The sequence below is a fragment of the Lolium perenne genome, chromosome 1 (genome assembly GCF_019359855.2).
Source record: "Lolium perenne isolate Kyuss_39 chromosome 1, Kyuss_2.0, whole genome shotgun sequence".
NCBI classification, from domain to species: Eukaryota; Viridiplantae; Streptophyta; class Magnoliopsida; order Poales; family Poaceae; genus Lolium; species Lolium perenne.
In genome coordinates this window covers 177004624-177030197 of record NC_067244.2, presented here as the reverse complement: position 1 = coordinate 177030197, position 25574 = coordinate 177004624, and the positions used below count along the sequence as shown (strand labels likewise).

The 25574-nt window shown below is 44.0% G+C and overlaps 3 protein-coding genes across 3 annotated transcripts; 1 reads left to right on the top strand and 2 right to left on the bottom strand.

The window, feature by feature from the left end:
* Positions 1-1170: 1170 nt before the first annotated feature.
* LOC127313928 (uncharacterized) lies at positions 1171-12458 on the bottom strand. Its single transcript, XM_051344417.2, has 13 exons — positions 12010-12458; positions 11158-11220; positions 9298-9729; positions 8465-8536; positions 8128-8253; positions 7822-8034; positions 7005-7052; positions 5491-5652; positions 5233-5394; positions 3547-3640; positions 3351-3469; positions 3229-3273; positions 1171-1650 (listed from the first exon to the last, which is right to left on the bottom strand). The coding sequence occupies exons 1-13, from the start codon at positions 12391-12393 to the stop codon at positions 1414-1416; spliced, it is 2157 nt and encodes a 718-aa protein (XP_051200377.1). The 5' UTR covers positions 12394-12458; the 3' UTR covers positions 1171-1413.
* Positions 12459-12909: 451 nt separating this feature from the next.
* LOC127313919 (bZIP transcription factor 39-like) lies at positions 12910-16293 on the bottom strand. Its single transcript, XM_051344405.2, has 2 exons — positions 14636-16293; positions 12910-13733 (listed from the first exon to the last, which is right to left on the bottom strand). Exons 1-2 carry the CDS (start codon positions 16140-16142, stop codon positions 13270-13272), a joined length of 1971 nt encoding a protein of 656 aa, XP_051200365.1. The 5' UTR covers positions 16143-16293; the 3' UTR covers positions 12910-13269.
* Positions 16294-21414: 5121 nt separating this feature from the next.
* LOC127313909 (uncharacterized) lies at positions 21415-25337 on the top strand. Its single transcript, XM_051344393.1, has 4 exons — positions 21415-21733; positions 23453-24050; positions 24137-24386; positions 25097-25337. Exons 1-4 carry the CDS (start codon positions 21574-21576, stop codon positions 25127-25129), a joined length of 1041 nt encoding a protein of 346 aa, XP_051200353.1. The 5' UTR covers positions 21415-21573; the 3' UTR covers positions 25130-25337.
* The last annotated feature ends 237 nt before the right edge of the window (positions 25338-25574 follow it).

Sequence of the window (25574 nt, the reverse complement as noted above, 5' to 3'; positions counted from 1 at the left end):
TAGTTTTACTTCTTGTGAGTTTTCTTGTGCAAAGTTGCTTGATGCAAATGTTTGTCTTGTGTGGTGACCATATGTGTAATCTCTGTAAACAGATTGTCTAATGAAATATATGGTTACATCAAAAAAAGAAGAGTTAGTCACACTCACACCCAATTCTACTGAAACATGATTACAAATTCCGCAGTACCAAGCATGTCTATGGAATATATCTGGTTCATGGTACATACTGCCATCCATCTCCACCGGAAATAGCTCTTGTCGAGACCTTTTCTTTTCCATGCATTACTAAAATCACAAAAAGGGGAAATTCAAAATAAGTTGTCCAGCCGTAATCGATTGCCCGTAAGTGCCTATACCAGCTAAATTGCGTGATACACTAACTAGTAAAATCAAATCATGCCAGCCATCCAAATACTGGTAAGATTAATCTACAGTCAGCTAATATATAGTTGACCTCCTAGGTGACTAAGACCAATACCTGAATTCACATGATTTTTTAGCGCCACTTGACGTGCAGTCGTGCACACAGCACACAGGAGGACCAATGGACCATGCATGCATTACGAACAGCAGGATCAACTAACAACGATGAGAAGTGGGATTTCTTTCTTGAAACTCTAGTGGGGTGTTGGAGATGCGGAAATAAATACAATGATGATTGAGCGGTGCTGAAGTGGGATTTCTTTCACTGTCACTCTTTAAATCGTCCAAATTTCTATGAAATTCCTTTCAGCCAGATGCCACACGCCACTTTAGCAAGGAGCAAACTTTTTCACTGTCACTCTTTGAATCATCCAAATTTCTATGAAATTCCTTTCAACCTAAGAGAGTAAGAGGCCACACACCAAAGAGGACCAACGAAATTCCTTTAGCAAGGAGCATACTGTTTCTCGTGATGTATATGTACATCAAGAAATATACACAAGAAAACTGCACAAGTTACTGGGGTAAATAATACCATAGAACAACCGGGGCAATGTTTGTAAGTCTAGTACTAGCAGAATTCCAATACACAAACAGCTTGAGGAATGTAGTATCCCTTTACAGAGTGGAAGATGGTCTGGCAAAATCTCTCTCGAAACAGAAAAAGAAGCAAAATATCACAAAAAATAAAACTGTAAAATCTCTATACGTAAATTCTCTCCACAATGTTCAGTTGGCAATATGATGGAAAGAACAGTAAATCATACATACTGCATTAATATATGGAGCCAAGAAGTTTCATATTTAATACAAAGCGCTAACTACTATAGCATCCTTGCTCTCTCCTACATCAGACTTGAATTTATTTATGAGTACAGTTATCACAGTTTCTACTATGACAAAATTTTCCTATGCAATTTGCTAACATGGTGAGAGAATTTCTGAACAATCTAGGGCCTATGAAGTATGAAAATAACTAGGCATCGGTACTCAATATTTTACAGAACCTGTTTGTTTCTGTGCTTTGCCAAGAATTGATTCTATATCACCAGCGTACAGAGAAAGCTGTTTTGCTAAAGCAAAACCGCAGTACATACCATCCACAGCAGCACTTACTATGCCCCCTGCGTAGCCAGCACCTTCTCCAATAGGGTACAACCCTTGCAATGACGTGCTCTCGTATGTCTCCTTATGTCGTGAAACTTGCAAGGGTGAGCTCGTTCTAGTCTGCAAACAAACATCAAGTATAATAAATAATAGGAAATGGTGCATCAAGTCATAACACTACATATATCTTTACCACCATGATATAACCAACCATAAAAAGACACACATGAACTTATGCAGTGGATAAAACAGTTGACATTACATCTTTTTCACACCACAGAACTTTCAGATAATTTACACATGCCAGGAAAAATTAACAAAAACTGGTAGCATTATGCTTGATGTTGAAAATATTTTTCACCTGGACTAGCTCTGCTTAATGACTTGCATTTGTCTTGGTGCAGGGGGGGTCTCTCAAATTTAAATCAAAGTAGCAATGGGAGTTGGCAATCATATGGACTGCCGGATTAGCATAGAATTTGAGACGAAAATGGAAAGGGAAAATGAAGCATAAAGACGAAATTTTAGAAGAAGACCAGGGGTATACACAAATATGACAACCGAAGTGACCAGAGAAGTTTGAGTGGAAAAGGATGCAGCCTAATCAGGGGTATGCACAAATATGACAACCCAAGTGATCAGAGAAGGGAGTAGGACAGAATATAGGGACAGCGAATCAACTAGCTAAAAGCCTATAACCTAGTTAGGATTGCACTATCTAGGCTAGACTATATAGTAGCATCATTGAAAGTGGGATATGAATAAGCATTCAGGAAAACAAACAAAAAATGGAGCTCTTCACTTTTCAGATATCTTCCAGGAAAATACGATCTGGGTTCTCGATGTTATGACTAAATTTCTAATGTCCAGAGGGCTTTAGCCTAGGTCGCCAGGCCCAACGAAATTACAAGTATTCTTTTTTTTTGCATAAACGTTACTCTAAATGGATTTACAGATCTACCTTAGTTTTTCCAAATTTAATTAACCAGCCAAGGTTCCAATCTCATTATCACAGGCCAAAGTGTAACTGCAGATACCCGCTGCACTATCAGACAACCCTGCTAATACCCCTCAGTTACAGTTTTACAAATCTACCCTGGTTTTGCGGGCTATTTTGCAGGAACTAAAACTAGGATTTGGTATTTCCTAAACTGAACTGCAGTGCATTAATGGCCTAAACTCTGTTTTTTCTCCCAATATAATTCAGAACATGCTCCAGTTTCGTACTTGCCAGTAGCAGGATACTATTCTGTTACTCCGCACAGGTTGCAACTAACAGAAGACAACTACAATAGTAGAATTGCAGAACACATGGCAGTAACCAGATTTTCTCACTGTTGAAAATGAAAATAGTGCCCGAAATGCACGCCTAATAATGAAAGTACTGCTTGAAATGCATGCATCATAAGAAATTTTCCTTCAAATGGTTAATATAGAACCCAAATCACCAAGTAACTCTACATTTGAGGCTTCCCTTGAACATTCGAGGCGCAAATTTGTAAGCATATAGACTATGGGCATGTTTCTATCAGACTACCCAGCTAACATTCAATGGTTATGGCATTGACGGCATTAGACCAACACCTGACTCACTGATGTTTAAATGCAGTGTCCAGGAATTTACCAAATGAACCACCATTTTAAGCAGGTGAATTAACAAAGAAAATCATTCAGCTTGTCCCGTAAAAAAAATCATACCTCTACACCATGAAGTAAGGCCTCACTAGAAATGAAGCCTGGCATCTGGAAACATTGCATTGCAAATGGGTCAGGACAGATGGAATTCAAAATTGCGAAATGAAGAAAAGCATATTTCAGACCTCTTTGTCAATCATTGTTATTGATTGTTGTAAAGCTTCAGTTATGTAAGGAGGGAATAGCTCGTGGAGTTTGGATGGACGAACTCCCATCCTATAGCTTGATGGTGGGAGAGATGTAACTGGAACGGGTAACAAAGTAAATAAAAGGAAGCATGTATCTTTACTAACTTAGAAGACCATATCACACCAATAGTACCTGACAATTTATTACTGATAAAATCTGTGACACGCTGTGCAGGGACAACAAAATTCCCTCCGCCCATCATAGCTGCTCTTCTTTCATATTCTCTCTGTTTTTAAAGGTGTACAGATATAAGTCATAAGCTAACAGAAGGGGAAACTGTCATCAGACTGTAGTCCAGATGGGAAAATGGTTATTAAGCTCAAGCATACAAAGGCACCCTACATTATGATTATACCCCCCAACTATATCCGATCCTTGAGAGTCCGCCCTCTTTTGGGAGGACAAATGGCTGGATGGCAGATCCATCAAGGAGATGGCGCCGGAAGTGTATGCGCTGGTCCCTAAGCGCCGCCGGAAGGCGCGCACGGTTCGGGAGGCGCTGATCGATCGAACCTGGATCCCCGACATAGCAGGCGCGCCAAGCGCGCTCGCACTTTGGCAGTACGTGCAGCTATGGGGTAGGCTTCGCGATGTGCAACTTTCGGCGGAACATGATAGGATGGTCTGGCGCTGGACGACGGATGGCCGATACAGTGCTTGATCCTGCTATGACGCCCTCTTCCAGGGAGGGGGCCATCACGTCAGGGTCTTGGAGGCTTAATTGGAAATCTTGGGCGCCGCCAAGGGTGAAGTTCTTCATTTGGCTGGCCTGCATGGACAGATGCTGGATGGGTGAGAGGCTGGCGAGGCGGGCTTACCGCATGCGCCTACATGCCCGCTGCGCCATCAGGCTGTGGAGACCATGGCACACCTGCTCACTGGGTGCTCTTTCTCCAGGACGGTGTGGTTTGAGGTCCTCTCGTGGATCGGATCCACCTCAGGTCCTCCCACGGTGGAGGGTGACTTCGCGGAGTGGTGGTCGCAGGCTGTGCGGACCGCCCCCCGCCAACTGCGCAAAGGAACTTCGTCGATTATCATGCTTACGGCGTGGTGGATTTGGAAACACCGGAATGCGGCGGTCTTCGACAACGCGCGGCCTTCGGTGGCGTCCCTATTCAACGACATTAGGTCTGATGCGCGGCAATGGGTGGACGCGGGAGCCCGGGGTGTCCGTCAGCTCCTCCCCTAGACTAGTTTTTCTTGGGTTGAGTTGTATGGCGGGGTGTGTCCTCCTGGGGACTTGTACATATAACCTTCTTTTCTATCAATGCATCGAAACACAATGCTTTTGCGTTTTCGCAAAAAAAGATTATTAGCAGAAGCGGGAAACTGCCATCAGAATGTAGTACAGATGGAATAAAATGGTTGTTGAGTTCAAGTGACAAAGGCATACCACATTTATGAGTAACTAGATTATGTAACATCACACATGCATGGTAAGGTTTTAGCATACATCACATGCCAGCTTCGAATTTTCACCAGTTTGGCTTCCTTATGTAAGCAATAGTACTGGTATGGGCAATGACATAAGCTAAAGGTAAGTAAATTAGCTTATTTTCCCAAAAGTAAAACGGCAATCTGTGGCTACAGAACATCTTATCTAGTTAGTGCAGCAAAGCAGCTAACACTGGAAAAGTTACATGAATCAAACACTCAAGAAATCAATCATGTCCAAGTGGATTATTTGTACTCTTGCATTCACTGACAATTTTGAACTCCTGATACGATCCAGAGGGTCAGTGTAGCCAATTGTGCATCGTGATGGTAATGCAATTATTAAGTATTTCAGCTGTTATCTAAAGGAACTGTAGCAAGTACCTGGAATTCAACACCCGCAAGAGAACCATGGGATTGAAATGGTTTAAAATCAGGAGATGATACAGTGACCACAAGAGCTGAATTTGCCCATTTAGATGCTCTCCGTGAGAATGACATGCCATTGACGCACAATTCCGATGGGTTTGTGCTAGTTAGAACAACCTGCAGGCATGTCTCGGTATTTCAAGAACATGATTGCAATACTAGGTAATGCATTAAAGAAATAGGGGTGAGTTAAATAACGAGAAAATGACTGACCTGTCCTCCAGGACACATGCAAAACGAATAACAACTGCGATTTTGATCTGCTTGCTCGATATCATTCTTTGCATCACCTTCACCAATAGACTTCACTATTTTGTAATCTGCTACAGGTATCCGCCCACGCCCTTTATGCACTTCAGCGGCCAATTCAGAATACTGTAATTGATGACAATAGCACGCATCACATAGGTTGTTTTGAACATAATGTGAATCGTCCTTCATGCTACAATCTTCTACTATTTTTTTCGAGATTCATACAATCTTCTACACATACTAGTGCAATACCTGCATGTTGATGCCGATTAAAAAGAACTATACTCTGAGTTTAAGAAGATCTTTCTGCTGTTCATTCAAAATGAAAATATCCATATTCGCTTTCATCTTAACCGTCTGCACTAAATATAACATGTGCAGCAACCAAAGATAGACAGACTGCCACCACCAATTGGCTTTTCTATGGGAGTAGAGATAGCTGGTGTAGTTGTATCAAGCCGGCAAATAAGGGGAGTGATGTTTTGGCACATGGGAGCGTATGCTCCCTTTATTTTGAAATGCATCTTAGACAAATTATTAAATATCAAAAATGTATCAGAAAATTCGCACATACATCTTCACGTGCTAAGCGATCACAAAGTCGTTTCATGAAAAATCGACTTGTCTTGTGGCATGTGTAAAAACGAAAAAATTTGGTCCTAAAAATAAGGCTTTTCACAAGAATTGTTTTCTCTTTTTTACATAGACCACAAAAAATACCAGTTTTTTCGTGAAACTTGACAAACCCACATATATTATGGAGATGTTCATGTGTAAATTTTTATCAAAAAATTTCGACACTTTGAAATATATTTTTTTGGTAGAAGGAGCATATGCACCCGGGAGCTGGATTGAGTTTGAGTTCTTACTTCTTAGGACATTCTTAGTACAGAAAAAATAGGTTCATGACTCCAATGAGCCTGGTAGCCAAACCTACATAGACTCTAAGAACGATTGTGCACATACTACAAATATTATTGTTATCACGCAATAAACAGTAATTCTATTAGCATCCATGCTCAAGACCATTGGTGGACACAATGCCTAGGTCATCAACACAGACTCGGTCATGTGCTTTATAGGTGAGGCCTCATAACTGCATAGTTGACTGGTTATTTATCGCTATTTGCGAGGAAATGAATACAAGTTTAGAAAAACACAGCAGAGCTTCCTCGGCTTCTGCTCAAGCTGGCATTTCTACAGTAAAATTTGATGGTTGGGGGTGACTGAAGAAACTGTCAAGTTCTATACTTTTCCAGAATTTATAAATGGATTGCTCCGTATGATGACATAGTAAGTAGCATCCTACACCTTGATTTATTAGTTTCAATTTCATTTTTAACAATCACCAATCATAATTTCCCGAGATGCCAAATAATAATTACTAGAAATTAAATATCAAGCTTGAAATTAAGGTAACCACATTAGGTGAGTATCATTCAGAAAACGTTGATGTGAAATGAAATATGACTTACTTGGATGTTGTTTATCAGTTCTTGGGGGTGTTCAATTCTTAAGCCAACCTGCAAGAGTAGCCAATGTTGTCACATGGACTGAAGAGAGAGTAAATTACAAAAGTTTCCTTCATAGTATGAAGAAAAGTTAGTGCTTGCAATTGTCAAAGATAACGTGAACAATAGACATAATGCTACAAGGGGGCAATGTCCTGCCAGGCTGCCACTCTGCGCTGCAGTGATCATACAGCCCAAGTCCTACATTAGAGTGACTAATAATAAAAATAACCAGTTAAAATGCCTAAATGGGCAGTTTATGCTAGCTACATTATTCTATCACCACCTTGTTGTGAACCTTGGTCTATGGTGTAACATAGAGGACGCCAAACAGCATGGCTTGAGTAAGATGTGGGTTTCTAGAGGAGAGGGATAAACAAAGGCTGGGATAAGCCGTGGGAGAACAAAAGGAGGCTGGCAGATACTCCCTTCTTTTCAGTTTAATTATGAAGCATGTGGCATCATGTTTACTTGTTTAAGCATTGGGCCTCTCGCCCTCTCCAGAATCCTGATACTGTACGAGTTCATGCTATAATATAATTTTGTTTGTTCTGTCTATATTTCCTGGACCATTTCCTAGTTCTCCTCGTGTTCATGTGCCAACATCTCTTCTGCCTTAAGAAGCATAACATGACCAATGTGCCTCTTATGGAAAACTCTAATATTCGACCCAAAGATGGCCTTCAATTCTTCGTTGTGGCTTGTCTGTCATCTGACCATCAAATGAGGTACAAATAGTAGGGAAGTAGAAACAGTCTTAAGCAGCATAAGAAAAACTTACAGAAAAATTCTTGGGGGTTATATCGACATTATGCCTCAGAAGCATACTGTATGTGTCACGAGCTGAGTGACCAACTGCTAATACCACTGCATCAAATGATAGTTTCTGATCCCCAGAACCTGGCTGTAGTCTTGAATCAGAAACCACAACTCCTTTGACCTGCCCACCTTCCACTATAAGGTCATCTACTCTAGTGTTGAATCTTATGTCAACCTGTAAACCAAACATTAAACATAATACATCAATACATATAAGCTTACATAACAAAACAATAACAGATGATGACGACAAATATGTTCAACTCACGCCCAAATCTCTTAAGTGGTGCCTGAAATTCTGCAGCAGAGGAACAAGTTTATCAGTTCCCAAGTGAGGTCTCCCATCAATTAGGATGTTTGGAGGGCCTCCAAAGTGAACAAGTGTCTTCATCACCTGAAATCCAAGACCCCACAGCGAATAGCTTAAACACATGGAAATAGTTAGTTTTCAACTAGGACATCTAGAATATAATGATATCCAATGCAACCACTTCATATCTTGATAGCTATGAATTCAAAACATCAACAAAGACTAATGTTTTTTATAAGAGTTTGTGATTCTAATTCTCAAGATATTCATTGAGGTTGAGAAGGAAGGTTCTCACAGCCTGAACACCATCAGTGTTTTTCCCTATCCTGGTTACAAGCTTCCCATCACTCCATGTACCTGCACCACCCTGCTATGAGTAAGAACAGAAGATCAAGAATTGATGGACTTAACTTAATGTTAAAGTAACATGGAACGAGGGAATAGTAGTTTGGTCAATCCTTGTTGTTCAATCGTGGGTAATTGATACTCCAAAAATATAGATGTTATCACATTTTCCATCAACCTAACTAATATAGATTGTCTGATCAAATAACTAAATTCACACTAATGTATGGAAAAGTGGAAGTCACTTAATGAATAAAATGAGTTCAGAACTAGCATGTGTTAGTTAGGTTTTTATTGTTAATTTCTCTGAATTATTACACTAACTTTTCTGCATAATTCATTTAAAGCAATCTCAAATTACGCTAATGTCCAAGATATGTCTCTGTGCATTTTTCATTCATATAATTAGGAGACCATATGCCTTTTCTTTGGATGCACCAATCCACCCACTAGTTAATATACCTGATGGGAGCATGTATCAAAAAGTAAATACATATGCTATTTCACCTACAGAGTACAGAGATAAAATACTAAACCACTTTTTCTTCAAAGATATATACACCAAGAATTTGTAATAGTCTATATCAATTTCATGTGATCGCCTGAAAAAAAAGAGAACCTGGCTCTAGTACTTACCGAATGATATGATTGCTAATGCTTATGTTTAAGGAAAAGATATAGTTGTCTATTAGAAGATTCCCATATGTTGTCAACAACTACCTATCTGAATACTGCTCAAAGCAATTCTGTGATTGTTTAGTAAAACAGGAACAGACAGTATACCTCGCCAAAGCAAAAGTTGCTTTCTGACTGGAGAATTCGTCTAACTGCTAGAGCACCAATGTCACGCCCTCTTTGCTCAACAGGTTGGCCACGCTCTAGTAAGGTAACTTCTGCACCAAGTTCAGCTAACACAAGGGAAGCAAACAAGCCAGATGGTCCACTTCCTACAACTGCCACCCTTGGTTTCATTCGTGTAGGACAGATCGAACCATTATTAACAGTATCCCTGATACCATGTTCATCATCAGATCCCTTGTTATGAACACTAATCATACTGATCAGATCAGTTGCTACCTTCTCATCAGACATATATTCTACAGCTCCAAGCTTGGGTTCCAATCTAGCAATAAAATCCCATGTTCTTGGCTCCATGTCCAGAAGCTTCTTAGCATCCACATCAACAGTATAGACAAATTGAGCTTCTTTCAGAATCTGTAGATGTAAAACAAGGTTTGTTCATTCACAAATAAAGGATGCAGATAAATTGATAACCTATCTGTGTATCAATTGTATTAATACTAAATAGTTTTTCAACACCAGTAGAAATACATGTGAACATAGTCGGAACATGGGTGAAACAAAAAGGTGCGAACACAGACCAGTCTATCAAAAAATCTGATGATAAACTCCAAATATCATTGAATATAACTAAGTTGGGTAACCACATGAATGCCCAGTCATTGCAATCACATAATTGCATATTATTTCAATTTATATATACATCTACAGGGTAAAAAATAACTTCAACGTGAAGTCCCCAAATGAATATACACCAAAGTATTAGACAGCATATATAAATGTAAACTGACTTTTTTTTTCTGGCTAAATCTACACTAGTTGTGCAAATCACAACATATTGCAAATCTCTACAGACAATACCAAATTATTTTACCAAATGCTGTGCTTTATAACGGGTTTAGATTTTAGCCTCCCGCGAGGTGACAACACAGGCACACAGGCACCATGTTGGACATAGGTGGTGTTGATGTGTACGAACGGTCTTTCCTCGAGTGTATGAACGGATCACCAGAGACCTTCATAACCAATTCATACTACACTCATTTTGTTCATTGCTTATATGCATCAATTAAAAAAAAAGTAACGAAACAGATGGAGCATCAAACAGTTATGAAGATATGCATGTGATTTGTGCAGACTCAGTCAAGGACTGCTCATACTGATTCACACCAATTTGTGTCCATTGTGGTGTGGGCAGAGATGTTAGGACATTTGGTTGGACCACATCAGGTAAAAGTAAAACTCTGATAGACAGCAACTTTTGGTAGAATAACCAGGTATTGTGTGCAAATATTTTACAGAACCTGGTATCTTGTGCAACTACTGTTGAATTAAGTATTTTAGTGTCAAGCAGTGTGACACATGGCGTAAGATTACACTCACTGGAATAAAATATTAACTAAGCAAGAGAGCAAAAGATGATAGCAAAGAAAGAACACAAGGGTTAACAAAACCAGATTCTGAACAAAATAGCATAAGTATTCCCGAACACCACAATAAGTTTGACACTCTATAACTGATTCTGAGACCACAAAAATTTGTCGGTGTGAGCTGCCCATACTTGTTTGCATCTTGGCATGCTAATGAAGATTATTGTTTTGTAACTATGGAGTCGTCAATAAAAGGATTGTAATTTCATTGGAGAAGTAAAATGAAGCTTACTACATTGGATTTCTTTTCAACTGCATGAGTATTTTATTTTTACCAAGGTTAACACAGTTTGGCTGCATCATTTCAGCTCTTCCAACAGAAAGCATTTTATGACAGCTAAGTTGTCATCCCATCTCTATGGAGGAGGACAAATATTAAATAAGATAGAGATGGTATCAATCCACTAAGAACCTTCCGTGCATCAAATGACTTGCGAATAACAGAGAAGGCCTCTTCAGGGAGCATAGAAGCAACCTGCACAAGAGAATATATTAGAGGCACGTAATTATAGGAAAAGTCTAACAGCGACATTAACAGCGTAAAACATGAGCACACAGATATGAAAAAAATGCGATAACAGAAATCAGCGGGAATTACCAAAAAAATGTAAAGCACAGTGAACAAGAGAAATTGTAGCATGAGTAACAAGAAATGTAAAGCACAGTAAACAATCACACTTCAAAGCAAACATATGTCAAAGGTACAGCATTAGATATCTGCTTAGCAATTGAAATTGCTCCATGTAGGCGGTCATTTAGGTAACTAGTTTGTGTACACTGTACAGGCATACAACACTCATCCAAGCAGTTCCTGAATAGCTACAGTTGGGATTTGGGGATACTGCCAACACTTTTTTTAAACTGAAGCAATGGCCAATACATGTAGGAAAAGGCGAGATGGCAGCACTGTTAATTCGATTGCAAACCGTTTATTCACTCCGACCTCGGCTATCCGTCAACACAAATACTCCCATAGCATATCACCACAGCAAACTAAACTCGACCTCCTTGAGAGCAGGTAGCTGCTGCGGCATTCGCCAGGATGAATGAAGGTGTAAATTTCGTCAAGTAAACGGGACGGGGTTTTTTTCCTACAATAGCGAAGGTCACTTCCAGCGCACGGAGGCAGAAGAGTTGATCAGGCCTACGCACCCAAACTCTGTTTCGGCAAACACGCTGTCGACTCGCTCACCCAGAAGGCTAAAACCTCGCGAATTCATGGCGTTATGTCAGCACATCAGAAAATGTAGTGTAAAAATCGTACCGGGAACTTGAGGGCTTTGGCAATGGCCTGGAGGAGCGGCGGGGAGACGCCGACGAAGTCCTTGCCGGGGTCGTCGCTGGCGGGGACGGCGAGCTTGGAGAGCCGCCAGAACCCGGCCTCCCGGGCCAGGCCGCCCTCCTCGGGCGCGGTCTGCCGGAGCTGCTCCTTGTGGCGCCGATCCAGCCGCTTCTTCTCCGACGGGTACCGCCGCTTGCCCGTGCGCTTCGCGCAGCGCACCACGGCCGCGACCGCGCCGCATCGGCGCCGCGGGAATGCGTTGGCCGCGTAGAGGCCGCTGCGGCTAGGGTTCGCGCCCAGAGGGTGAGGGGGCGGGAGGGAGAAGGGTGGGAGCTTGGTGCCCGAGGCGGGCAAGCGCAGTGCCATGGCGGATGGGGCTGGAGAAGGAACGCAGAGCGGGTCTGTGCCCCCTGCGGATAACGTGGGTTTTAGACTGGTTTATCCCGGGTCATTTTATACGACACACCAAATCATTTGTTGGATGGAATTTTGTGCGTAACGTCTTTCTGTAGATTCAAATTCTAGATCAGCGTTCGAATCCTATAGTTAGAACAGCCAATCTTTAGCAAACTTACCTTTACCGGCCTATGATAGTGAGGTGAATTATGATAATCCAGCTTTCGCAACCAGAATTCGAGTATTTCATTACAAAATTAGTTCAGAAGCATCGTCATGATGCAGAAGCCAGGTATACCCCCAAAAAAAGTTCAGAAGCACAAATCGCGCCTTAGAATCCAACTGTTTCTTGTAGAGATCATCACAATGTCCAAAAATGCTTACCATGTTATTTCAGTCAAAATGTGCACCTAATGAGTTTACCAAGTTTATAAAGCTGACAGAAATATTGCCATACACTGAGGTCAATTGTCTTAGACAAGACAGAACAAAACTTGTAGCAACTATGAATATTCTGGGGGAGTAAGATTTTAAGAAACTACATGTATATATTTTGTCTTCACAAGTTCCTCGAACAGTATTACATCATAATAACACTAAAGGTTAGAGTACAGCACAAGAGCCCGATTATCACAGCAGCACAAACTGCACTCAGTCATCTAAACTTGCAGAACCACATCTCACTAACAACACTTCAAACCTTCGACAAACTTGAATTACCTCAGGCCAAGTGTATAGAAAGTTCACTCCTGTTAGAAAACAGCCTCAGATAATTATTAACCTATCAGCCGCCAGAGACAACCCAGCCGCTCCAGCATCATAATCCGCACCAGTCCACTTTATAGGTTAGTTCACAAGATGAGGACTGGAGCTCTTGAAAGGAAGGGTGCAGGAATATGTGACATATCTGACACCATCAAGGAGAACAACAACAAATATCCTGGAGAGCGACTTCGGGGACATCCTCGGATCACTGTCTCCATCACCGGCCTCTCTGGGATCAGCTAGCACAGAAACGACTACGGATGATGCTGGCTTTTTATCAGGTAACTTGCTGCTTTCAGAAGTTCTGTTAAAAGGCTCTGTGTTGTTCACCGTTTTCCCAGGGAGTGGAATTGCCTCATTGTACATGATCCTCCTATTTTTCAGCTTGCCATAATAAGCGGGAGCTGGTGTTGAAATATTCTGAGTAGCATTAAAACTTGAGGAGTTCACAGCTGGAGAAGGTATTATGCCACCAGAGTTGGTAGAAGCAGTGGAAATGTCAAACTGAAATACCTCGCTGCACATTCCAGAATTTAAGATAGGCCCTGAAAATTGTTGCATAAGAATCAGTGCATTAACACTCGAGGAGTGTCAAAAGAAAGCTGAGTTTTCTATAAGAGATGCCTTTTGTCAACAAAACAAAGAACAATTACTCAAATAATTGACTTGACTAGCAAGGTGTCAGTCACAGAATCACATGAATGAAATCCTTGTATGATAGCTTAGATGAGTTTCAGCAGTTGGCATAGAATTAGGAAAGATGACACCAAAAACACAAGGCACGTCCTCAAGAGTCAGTACTAGGAGTTTACACTTGTTTCCCTACAATTTACTGAAAAAATAGCAGACTTCTCATTTTTCCAAGAAAAGCAACTGCTCTATGCTAGCAAAAGGCACATGAAAGTTTATGTCAAGGATTTAGTCACTTCAGGTCAGAGACCAGTAATCGCCACATACGACATTTCCAAATGAAAAACGACATTTTATTACTGAGCCATTTCTTATGTGCTTGCTAAAGGGCATTGCATACAGATACAGATATCATTCCCATTCCTGGATTGCTAAAGTGTAATGTTAACTTGGTTAGCAATATTAGCTATAAACTTGAGTCTTCAATGCCTGAACGGTTGCAGTGTCATAATATATAATGGTCTAGGTGACCTCGTTCCCTAACTAACAGGCATACTACTTTTCTTAATGACTTGTGGTCAATTACTTCGGTCTTTTGATTTATCTAAACGTTATGCCATTCTTCGTCTAGTATATGTTCAAAAGTAAGGTTTATGTATCATGTCAAGAACTACGAGAACTCTCTTGATAAAATCATCAAAATGTGTCAAACTGTGAAAGCAGCAGAGAAGTAATAGTTTGGTTAGTAAATAAAATTCATAACTGCAGTATCTCAGTAAGCAAGAACACAAGATTGGTAAAAGTTTCCTCTGGTTACCTGCCATTCCTTCACGGAACCACTGCGGCAATGGTCCATCTACCGGGGATTTCTCCTGTGGATTCATATTGTTTCCAGGCAGTGACAGATGATGAGCTACGGATATACTTTTCTCCTTGTGATCTATACCCGAGAGATCACTTTTCTGTTTTGAAGTCCTGTGTGCCACCGCCTTCTCGCTCGCAAGCACGGAATGAATAATCAGATTGCCGTTGATCTTGACATGCTTCCCATTCCTCGGCACATACAGCAAAGCAGGCAGCGTCTCACTCGCGTTAACCGCAGGGCCATGCTTCTGCTCGGCGATGTCATCAGCCCCCATCCTCGTCCCAGAATCGGCACCGGACATGTCACCATTCTTCAAACCGTCCTTAGGTACTTTATTGCCATGGCTAGTGACGGTGACTACCCTATCACGAAGAGGCTGATCAAAACCCCCAAGCACCGCACCGTCGCTCCTCCCCCTCATTCCGAAACTGTGGTTGAACCCCGGAACGAAGGCGCCGAAGATGAGCATGACGAACATCAGACCGATGAGGCTAACGCTCGCCACCTTCTTGGTCTTGGTCTTGGTTCTGCTCTTGGTATCTGCGGTTTTTTTGGTGTCTGACTTTTTGGTAACCTTGGTTGTGGCCGATGGCTGCTGCTGCTGCGGCGGCGGTTTTAGCCGGGGGATCGGCACCAGGGGCACATGGGAGCCGTGCGGCCGCAGCGCGTACCCGGGCACCCACGGGAAATGCATCGCTGCTCCAGGGGGTGGGTACACCCCGGGCGGAGGGCCGCCGAGCTGCTGCCGCAGCGTGGCGTTCTCGGCGACGACGAAGGAGATCCTGGAGTTGAGGTCGTTGATGAGGGAGGCCATGGACTTGACCTTGTCCTCCAGCTCCTCGACGTAGCGCTTCTTCCGCTGGCGCGAGAGCTGCGCGCTCTCGCGGTTCCGGATCAGCCGCGCGGCGCGCCTGGTGTCGCCCCCGGCGCCGGGGACCCCGTCGTCGGAGTCCGCCGCGGCGGCGCGCGAGGCGGAGGCGGAGGCGGACGCGGAGGGGGAGACCGAGCCGTCGCCCTCTCCGGATCGGCGGCGGCACTTGGCCGCGTCCGATGTCGCGGCGGGGCTCGGCTGCTTCCGCTTGAGGGTCCAGTTCGGGGCGGCGTTGCCGGCGCCGCTTCGGCCCGAGTCCGAGTCCTCGTGCTTGACCTCGCAGCTGGCGTCGGCGACGGCGGAGCCGCTGCCGGAGGCGGTGGGGGAGGGCGAGGGGGAGGCGGTGGGGCCGGATCCGGCGGCGGAGGCCTCGGCGGAGTCGTCGCTGCGCTCGGGGGAGCGGAGGAGGAAGTCGTCGACGGAGAAATCTGCCGGCAGGTCGAAGTCGAGGTCGTCGTCGCCGCAACCGGCGAAGGTCCCGAGCGGGAGGCCAGCTTCCGCGAGGTGGAGGTCCGGGTCGAAGAGGTGGGGCGGGTAGTGGCGGAGGTCAAAGTGGGAGGAGGGATCCAGCAGCGCCGGCTCCGCCATGGCGCGGGCGGAGGGTTCAGCCTAGGGTTTTGTTGGGCGGCATGGAACTGGGACAGGAGGAGTGGTAGGAATTTGGAATTCGCGAACTCGGGGTTGCGAGGCGGACGACGGAGTCGCGTGCTCGTGCTCGGGGCGTGCAGATCCGGCTTCCCCCACCTCGCGCGCGGGTCCTCGTTTAGTCCATGGCGAAAGGGACCCGCCTCGGCCCGGGCCCACCGGTCATCGGGATTTGAACATGTGGTGATCCGTGTGCGCTGAGAATACGAGTGGAGCAGCTAGATCTAGGATTTGCCCTGGTGGTGCTAAAGGAGGCAGTAGTAGTACGACGGGAGTAACGGCAAAGTTAAGGCATCCTGGAACTGTGTGCGCTGACATGTGGGGCCACGGGCCCGCTCTGCCTGTGGTTGATGTGGGTAGAGGTGAGAGAGGTAAAAATGGTCGCGCAGGGTTCGTGCTTGGAAGGTTCTGGCTCCGGTGGGTGGGTGGGTGGTGCAGGAGATGTGGCTGCTCTGTTCTGGATAAGTAATTCTACTTCTGGTATGATTATTTATTCACAGTTTGCAGGGCCATCCTTGCATGTTTGCTTGTTTTCACTTATTTTTTTGTTTCCAAAACAGTGTAGATGCCGCGATGGAACATGGTCATGGATTGGAAGCTTACACGTATCGGGGAGTGCCTGCAGGTCTGCAGAGGTGCGCGTGAGACGAGTGCCGTCATCATTTTCGGTTGTGACCTTTCCGTTGCGTACAAGCAAAGACAAAGAGCAAAGGACGGCTGAAGAAGGTGGTAGATTAGTCTAGCTCTTTCCCTTTTTTGGCTAGGCATGTGTCACGTCCAAACATGCCCTTCCTTCTCTTTTTGCCTCGACTGAAATGTCTAGCATACCTTCACTTGGTTGGTGCAGTTTCATTCATGTTTGTGGCAAGAGAAAAGCGGTCCTTGTGTGGTTGACTTTATTTAGCTCGGGAAATTGAACAATCGTTGCCATGCATTTGTTGCAGCGATTTGATTTTAATCATAAAATAGCTCAGCTCTGCTAATCTTGCCAACGTGGACAATCAATTAGACACAGGTCCACGTGCAAGAGGGAACCCACTATAGATTTGTTTCACTCAGTCAGTTCGACGGAAAAGTAAGTTGCGCGTGCATGTCGTTGTCGTCGTCGATCTGATGAAGCTATTCATGTTGTCGCCGGTGTCACCTCATTAGGACAAAGATTCCGGGAAACTCACTCCGTCCCTCTATCATTTCCCCACCCCTAGGAGCCGCTCTCGCTCTCCCACACAAGCACGGGAATCGCTGCCGCCATTGGTGCATTGCTCTGGCAACACAACCTCTCCCGCATCTTCCTCGTCATGCCTTCTTCCTCCTTCACTCCCATGGAATTGAGATTGAAAGCTCAATTTCTCACCTTCGACTACATCTTCCTGAACTCTAGTCCCCATCAATTAATTCACCATCGTCCGACTTCCCTGGCCCTCTTCGACCACAAAGACTACACCAGTTGAGCCGCAAGTCCTCGCGACCATTGTTGTTCTCCCATGTGCGCTGCTCCACTCTGCTGCCAAGAGCCACCGTGGTTTGCCACTTCCCGTGGTCACCAACGATGATTCCGGTGATCATCGGGTCCAGTTACACCACCACTCAGTTGGGAGCAAACCCGCACTCCACATCCACACCTCCCTAGCATACATCGTGTGCCCCTCTGCCACATCCATGACTCATTGTCGTTTTGCGCCCCGCCACCATGCGGTTGTGGTTTGTGTGGTGGAGGAGGAGCCCAAGAGGAGGGAGGGGAGTTTTCGCCTAAACTTCATGGCCAAAGCCATCGTAACCACTTGCTAGCTGGTCTCTGCTTATGGACCCGTGTCCCCGTGGTTGTCCATGTTGGCTTGACTTGCGGGGCTATGCTAGTTTAGGATCATAATAAGTCACCACAACAACTTTAGCGTAACATCTACAACTCTCAAGTACGAGAAATAAATCGAGTCAATCGCACAAGTATAAGTTGCAATGACTTTGGGGTTGGTGAACTATGGGTGAAAGCCTTGCACCGGCGTTGGTCAATGCAGACGATGATGGCGTCCACGGACGCGCCTGCTCTCCATGGAGGCGTCATTGAGGAGCCCTTCATCTCCCTAGTTGTTTCAGCCTCGGCCTCTTCAGGTGGAAGCCCAAGTTTTAGCCTTGGTCGGAGCGGGCGTCGACGTTGTCATCGTCACTTCCCCTGGGGCGACGCCTAGGAAGTCCGGTACAAAGAGCATTTTTCCGAGAAAAAGGGTGAATTTATCCTATTCATCCCAATTTATTCGTAACTTGTTTGTCGAAGTGTTAATTTGACCTGCGGCATTGAACATGCGCGCAAAGGGGATGGCCATAGGCTAGTCCGCAACAAGTGGCAGCAGCAATAGCACTTTGATTAATAATTTCTTCGGACGATTTCAATTTTGTTTTCTTTTTTGCAAGAATTGTATGATTTATACTACTCCCTCCGTTCATAAAAAGATATCTCAATTTTACCAAAATTTAGATGCATGAAGGAAGGACTAAACAAGATGGAATGACGATTCTAATGTTGAACATGTAAAAATAAAATTGTTTTCCTTGAGCTCACAAACCATGCGAACCAGAAGAGCCTCTTGGGCCACCGCTACGGGATTTCTTCTTTTTGATCTCTCCGCTACGAGACTTTTGGACTTGGCGATGTCTTCCCGAGCGGCATTGTCGAATCGACTGGCTCACGCTCGCTCCCGTGACGCCGCGGTACCGCCCAACCACACGCAAAACTCGTGCACGCGCAGGCGCACCGTGGCGACCTTTGGACCGTCCACGCGCCTGCTGTCCTGTCCAAAACTTGTCGTGCCCGAAGCCTGCAACGAAGCTCGGCCTCGCCGCGGGCGCAAGCCTGTTGTTTGTTTTCCCAAACTAGACGGGCGCACGTGTCGTCCCCGAGCTCCATTTGATTGCTTGCTATCGCGGTGAAAGGACTCCCTCACACCATGCCATGCTCCTGGTGTCGATCTTGCCAGCAGGCTGAAGTTTCGTCGATGCTAGCCTAGTCGTGATGTGTTGGGTTTCTGAAGATACCAACATGTTCTGTGCTAGTCAATCAAGCGTCGTTGTTTCTCTTGACCATGACCTGACGGCCAGTGCAAACGTATCGTGACTGTGATATGTATAATTGTATAGAAGTAGGGAGTACTATTATAGAAGTTATAACTGCCGAATACAAGCAACAACCATATTCTATTTTCAGTTGGAAGGAACACATATTCTGTTTTCTTTTCATGAAGCAACTACAACGAGTTATTTTATTGCTACAGATGGATGGACATAGGCACATAGCCGAACCAAGGAAGTACTTACTTTGTTCCAAAATAATTTGCTCAACTTTATCTTGATACGAAAGTACATATAGACATATTTTAGTTATAGATATGTTTGTACCTAGAAATAGGGTTCATCCAGTTATTATTAGACAGAAGGATTACTACATATAAGAAACGATAAACAATACACAGTAGCTGCGAGACTATGATTAAATGAGAACAAAGGAAACATCAAAGGCATGCCGAGGAGTCGGATTCTGAAATGCATGCATAAGATTTTGCCTGATTCAACTCCCTGAAGAGAAGTCCTGCATCAAAACTCACCCAAGATGAGTCGTTGTAGCTTGCTCTTGGCTCATTTGTTCCACCGTTTATTGATTATTATAGGTTCCATTAACGGCGAAGGTCAACCAACCCAAACCAATTACGTGCTTTGATATATAAACAGTAGTGATTTTAGTTTAAATTTAAATTAAAAGCGTAAAACTTATTATGATTCGGAGGAGGTAATATTTATCATTTTTTAAAGACGAAACATACGTTTCTAACAAAACATAATGTTGGGAACCTCTTCTGCTCGCATTTTTGAAGAGGGCTACGGGCTGCAAATGGGGCACCCCTAAGCTCAAAGCGGTTTAATACCAATACTTAGTTTTTTAACCATGCAAAGAATTTTAATCTACGACCACTTAGACTTTAGAAATGGTGCGTCGCTTCAAAGTTTGAGTGATTCTCATTAACTTTTCCTATGGGCTCGCACGGCCAAGTCTTCCCATGATCGTGATGATTTTCGCCGTATTGTGCCCATGATGTTGTTGTTCAACTGAACATGACCCAACGCCTCCCATAGATTTGCAAACTGCCTTAGATGAGCAATTTGAAGTCCCAACTTCAGGTTAATCTGATCGATTCAAACATTCTCATGGAGAGCTTGTTTTGCATTACATTTTCTCCGCCTTGAAGATTTGTGGATCGAAGCCGTGATGATATCCATCGGTCGAAGTCGATGCGGCCAATTCCAGATCATAGACAACCACTTCCTCGTGGTTTCCAACAATGGCGATTGTCTACGCATAGAAGAGTTTTGTGCCCACCTCGTCCCAAGGGCCACCCAACCCTTCCATTAAAACCATGACCAAACACAAGTGTAAGACTGCCACAAACGTGTATTTCCTCCGGTCTCTTTTAATTGATTCATATTTAGTACAACTTTATACTATATTCGAGTCAGTTAAAAAAGACTAGTGGGAGTATAAGCCACTCGTACCTAGGTCCATCAAGGTGACATACAAGTTACGATAGACTTCACATTTCACCACCAGTCCTCGTCCACGAGACCACAACTATCCAGTGGACAACTCGCCTTATTTTGTCGATGATTTTGCACACACATGCTTAGGCGAGCGCTTAGCTAGTCGTTGTACTTTTTTCGTTGCCAAGTACCGGGATTAGCGGTTATTTAATGTGGAAGATGTTAAAATTGACTCACTTATGTTGCCCCGCGGGAAGTTATAGGCAACCTAAGTGATGTCAACTAAATCGTTTTCATCGCATCTGAGACATGTTTTTTTTATGGGATTACTTAAAAAGTTGTTGATTTGTTTTAACTTTTGTGACGCCATCTCTTCAAACCTAAATATCACATTTGACCTTTCGAATCAAAATATCTACTCTAGTTTTAAACTAGAAAATTATCACTTTTTTGCTAAGCACAGAAATGAGAAGCCGTTGTAAAATCAGTGGACTGGCATGTCCAGTTTGTTGGGTGGACGGTGCACCGTGTGGCCGCTCCTACACGGACGGTCGAAAATAATCAGCGTCCACAACCACAACCACAATCCCGACCCGACCCCGATCCAGGCATCCAGCCGGGCACGCGAAATGGGACCCACGCCCACGCCCACGCGGACGCGGCGTTAGAAAAATCCGGAGCCGTGGTCGCGTTGGGAACCTCTTCTTCTCTCTTCCGCTTCGCCTTCTCCGCAGCAGCCACTTCGGGATCGGGAAGGAGGAGAGCGGGAGGGCAAGGCCAGTCGCCGGACCCGGCCGCCGGCAGCTCCCCTCTCTCCGCCCCCGCCTACCCCTACCCCTACCGCCGCACGATGAGCTCCTCCTCCTCCTCCGCCGCGGTCCCACCGCCTCCGCCGTCCTCGCCCCCACCCGCCGACGAGGGGCGGCCGGCGGAGGCCGACGACAGGGTGGCCTCCCTCGTGGACCGCTTCCTCGTCGAGGCGCTCGAGAACCCCCGCCACCGCCTCATGGGTACGTGCCGTGCCGGGCCCAACCTTATCTCTTCGCCAATTCCCCCTGTATATACATCTGTCAGGTAGGGTTCCATGCTACGGCTCGATTTGTGTCGTTCGCGGTGGATGTACAAGGCTACGGTTTAGATTCAGGCTCGTGTTTAGCTTCTACTAGGGCTTCGTTCCCTAGCCTGGCCTCTAGGGTTGCTCTGGAATTGGGGAAGACTGCATACCTCTCATGCTCGAGGTAGCTCGGAGAGGGATGCTAAAATCGATGTTATGTAGCTAGGTCCAAACCAAGCGAATTCTACCAATATGTGACACTAGAACCGTGCTGGCTTGCGTGCCTTCCCTTTTGCTGGCAATGCTGGCTGTGATGCTGCTGTACACTCCTATGAGCTAGAGAACAGGCAGTAGTTCTGCTCTGGTTGATACCAGTCTAGCATATGCGACTATCGCTGCTAATGATGGGCATATGCGTGCTTATCGTTTCCCATATGTCTGTAGAAATTGAAATGTCCTGTGCCTAACTGTTCATTATCCTTGGACAATCCGAGAGCCCACTTTTCTCCACCCAAATGCAAGTTACGAGTTACATTAGATGTTTCATGCTGAATTCCACAAGCGCATGTTATTTTGGTACTTCTAGCTTCATGGTTTGGACCAGCAAGGTGTTATAATACCAATCACGCAGTTCCTGTGGCTTGATACACCAGCTGTACCCTGTTAGGTGTACAGACAATGCTGCGATACCCATTATTGCACAAGTCGCTGCCGTGATTAGGATAAGGCTTCTGGCAGGGATGATGGTAATTAGTGATCCTAATCCAGAATTCGTAGCATCTGCATGAGGTGATGGGGATGAGCTCTGTTCACTTGCAGCTCAACTCTTCTGCAACTGCCTGATTCATAACTATACCTGCCCCTTTCCTTTATTCTTTTTGAATTATCCGTGGGTGTTAGAATTTTCAATTTTCTGCGGGTGATAGAATTTTCAATTTTCTGTGGACCATTCAATCGAAGTTTAAGCCTTCTCTTTATGCCTAACACCTCTTTATGTTTGTTTTTCATTTCCAATCGCTGTCCTAATCTGTCTTTGGCTGTGAGGAGTGCACCTTGGCGCCTTCCACTTTAAGCAGAAACCTGCAGTTCTGTACGCCTCACCTAAGGCTCTGCACCTGCACGGATTGTGCAGTGTCTAAAATCAAGTGTCTAGCCATGCACATTTGCATCTCTGACAGCGCTTTACAGTTTGCACATTAATATCTCACAAAAAATCATGTTAGTGCTATAGTAATATATAACATGTATCTGTGCACCAGGCACACAAGTCTACCTGAATTCGAGTACGGCTCTTTTAAGTTCCTTTTACAGTTCCCTCAGTTGAGTTCTCTACTTCTCTTACATTCCCCAGTGGTATTTGCATGTACCGGGTTAACTGACTGCTTGAATCCTTACATGAGAAATATCTTACTATTGGTGCTCTAACCAGTGTTACAGTTCAACTGCAATAGATTTTAAATATATTGAAGTTATCTGATTTGGTTTATGGAGTCAGTTCACAGTTTGTATTGCTGGATATTACAAGTATTATGTATTTATTTCTACCAGTTAAGCTATACTGTATTGTTATTTTCCATTTAATCTAGCATTGTTTTGTATATTAATTTGTGCATTGCATAACTCTTTTTTAATCTTGCATTTCTGTGTAATCATGTTTTGTTCTCTTTTGCAACAGTTTTGCGGATGGAATTGGATATACAGAAATTTATGCAGAATCATCAACTGCATGAATTTGAATTCCAGCAGTTTCCAAATTCTTATCATCGCTGTGCTGCTCATCGTGTTGCACAACATTATGGTTTAGTTACAGTAGCAGATAGCTTAGTAGATGGTCCTGTTAGCAGGATAGTTGCGAGAAAAACACCTGAAAGCAAATATCCAGCTATTGCTTTATCAGAAGTTCCCATTAAGCAAGCAAGAAATGATATTGAGGCAGCAGAAAAACTTAAGTTTGTCATTTGTCAAAGGCCCAAAGCTTCCCAAAATGGTGCAGGCGGTGCTGGAACCAATAATGGTGCAGTGAAAACTGTTGAAGAGAGGATAGATGATTACAATAAGGCACGAGCACGCATTTTCAATGGTTCCATTCCAGCAGATGTTGAAGGCCCAAGTGATTTTGGAGCTTTGTCCATTGGCAGAAATGAACTGATGAATGTTGAGCCCTCTGTATATGAGAACAAGGGCTGCACATTGAACAGCCGTTCCAGGGTTGCTGTTTTTAAGGATGCTGAAAAAGATCGCATTGATCCTGACTATGATCGTAACTACAAAAGGTTAGCATATCCACTTGCTTTTTTTTTTTTGCACCACGGGGTCTTAGTGTTGAGATTACAAACCATTAACTTGTTCACATCTGCAGGTATGTTAGGCCCCCCATGCCGGACTTCAGTGTGAGCCCAGGTGCCTTCAGTTTTGCTGTGCCTCAGTTTATGCAGTATGGTGTTGGTTATATGCAGTCTCCTAGCATGCCGAGAAACCAACCTTCTGTCTATTATGGTCAACCTGATTTATCGATGGGATCTTCTGGAACTGCTGTCTACCCACAGTGGCCTACCCCAGCAATGATGTATCCCCATTGCTATGACAATCTTGGCCATGTGATTTCTCAGGTAAGCATGTTATGGGGTTCTGCTTCACTTGCGTATTATTTGTTTCAGCATTTAAGGATAATAACAAGGTTCAGTTGTCTGGATATGGGTTCTATTCATGCAAGTTAGCAAATTTTACTGTAGGTTCTAAAAAAATAAACCAATGAATTCTGTCACTTTAGCCCTTCACAGAACTTGGCTTAATCTGGATGGTAGCAGTTTGTTAGGTTCATTGCATACAAGCAAGGGCGAGTATGGTTTACAACATTCTTGCTTGTTATGCCCAAGATGGTAGTGGTAGTGGCAAAAGTAGTTGTGAGTTACGAACCTCTTGCGCGAACAAGGTTAGCTTGATAAAGCTGTTGCCTTGCAAGCTTGAAAGGTTCTCGTGCAACCTGTTAAGAAACAAGAATGTTTGTTTGGTAGTTATTTTGTCTGCTCCTGGCTCCAACCCTTCTCTTTTTTATCCCTGGCAATAATAATTCTCTATCCACTGAAAGGCTCTTCTAAGTGTAATGTTTAATTCATGATCACATTTGATTCCGTTATAATTGCTTGCCACAACAATTGCTCATGTTATGGTACATTGGTTATTGGGCTTTCGAAACATATTCACCAAAAAGCAACAAGGGTCTCAATTATTATGCAAAATCTCTTCATTTCTAATAAACATAACTGCATTTTTTTTATGTCATCTTGATGGGGGATTGAGTGTGTTCTTCGTGTTGCAGGTTCCGGTGTACCAGTCCTTCAACCATGGCTAGGAGATCCTACTTCCTGGATGTTGGGAACAAAATTTGTTAAAACTTACTATGTTGTGTTATCATATGTTATGTGCGTCTATTTTGGAGTCTGTTATTCCCACCATCAAACTCCGCGTAGTGTCAGCTAGGTGTATAAGAAATCTTATTTCGTTGAGACTGTCCTTGTGCACTAATTTACAAACAGTGGTGCTTGTCTGGTGTTCGTTTACCTTACCCAGTGTTCCTGAAACTGTAGTGACGGAAGATGTTAGCTCCCTTGTCTGGTACTGGTAGACTGGTACGAGTACCTGATAAGTTTTGCATTTGCCGGTGGTGAAACGTTTTGTGCTTTTACATGCGCTGTATGTAGGAACCACTAGGCAGATCTTTTGAACGAATGAAAGATAGGACAAACAGACCACATCGTCCTTAATACTGTTGGTATGTGGACAACGAAGGGTCTAAG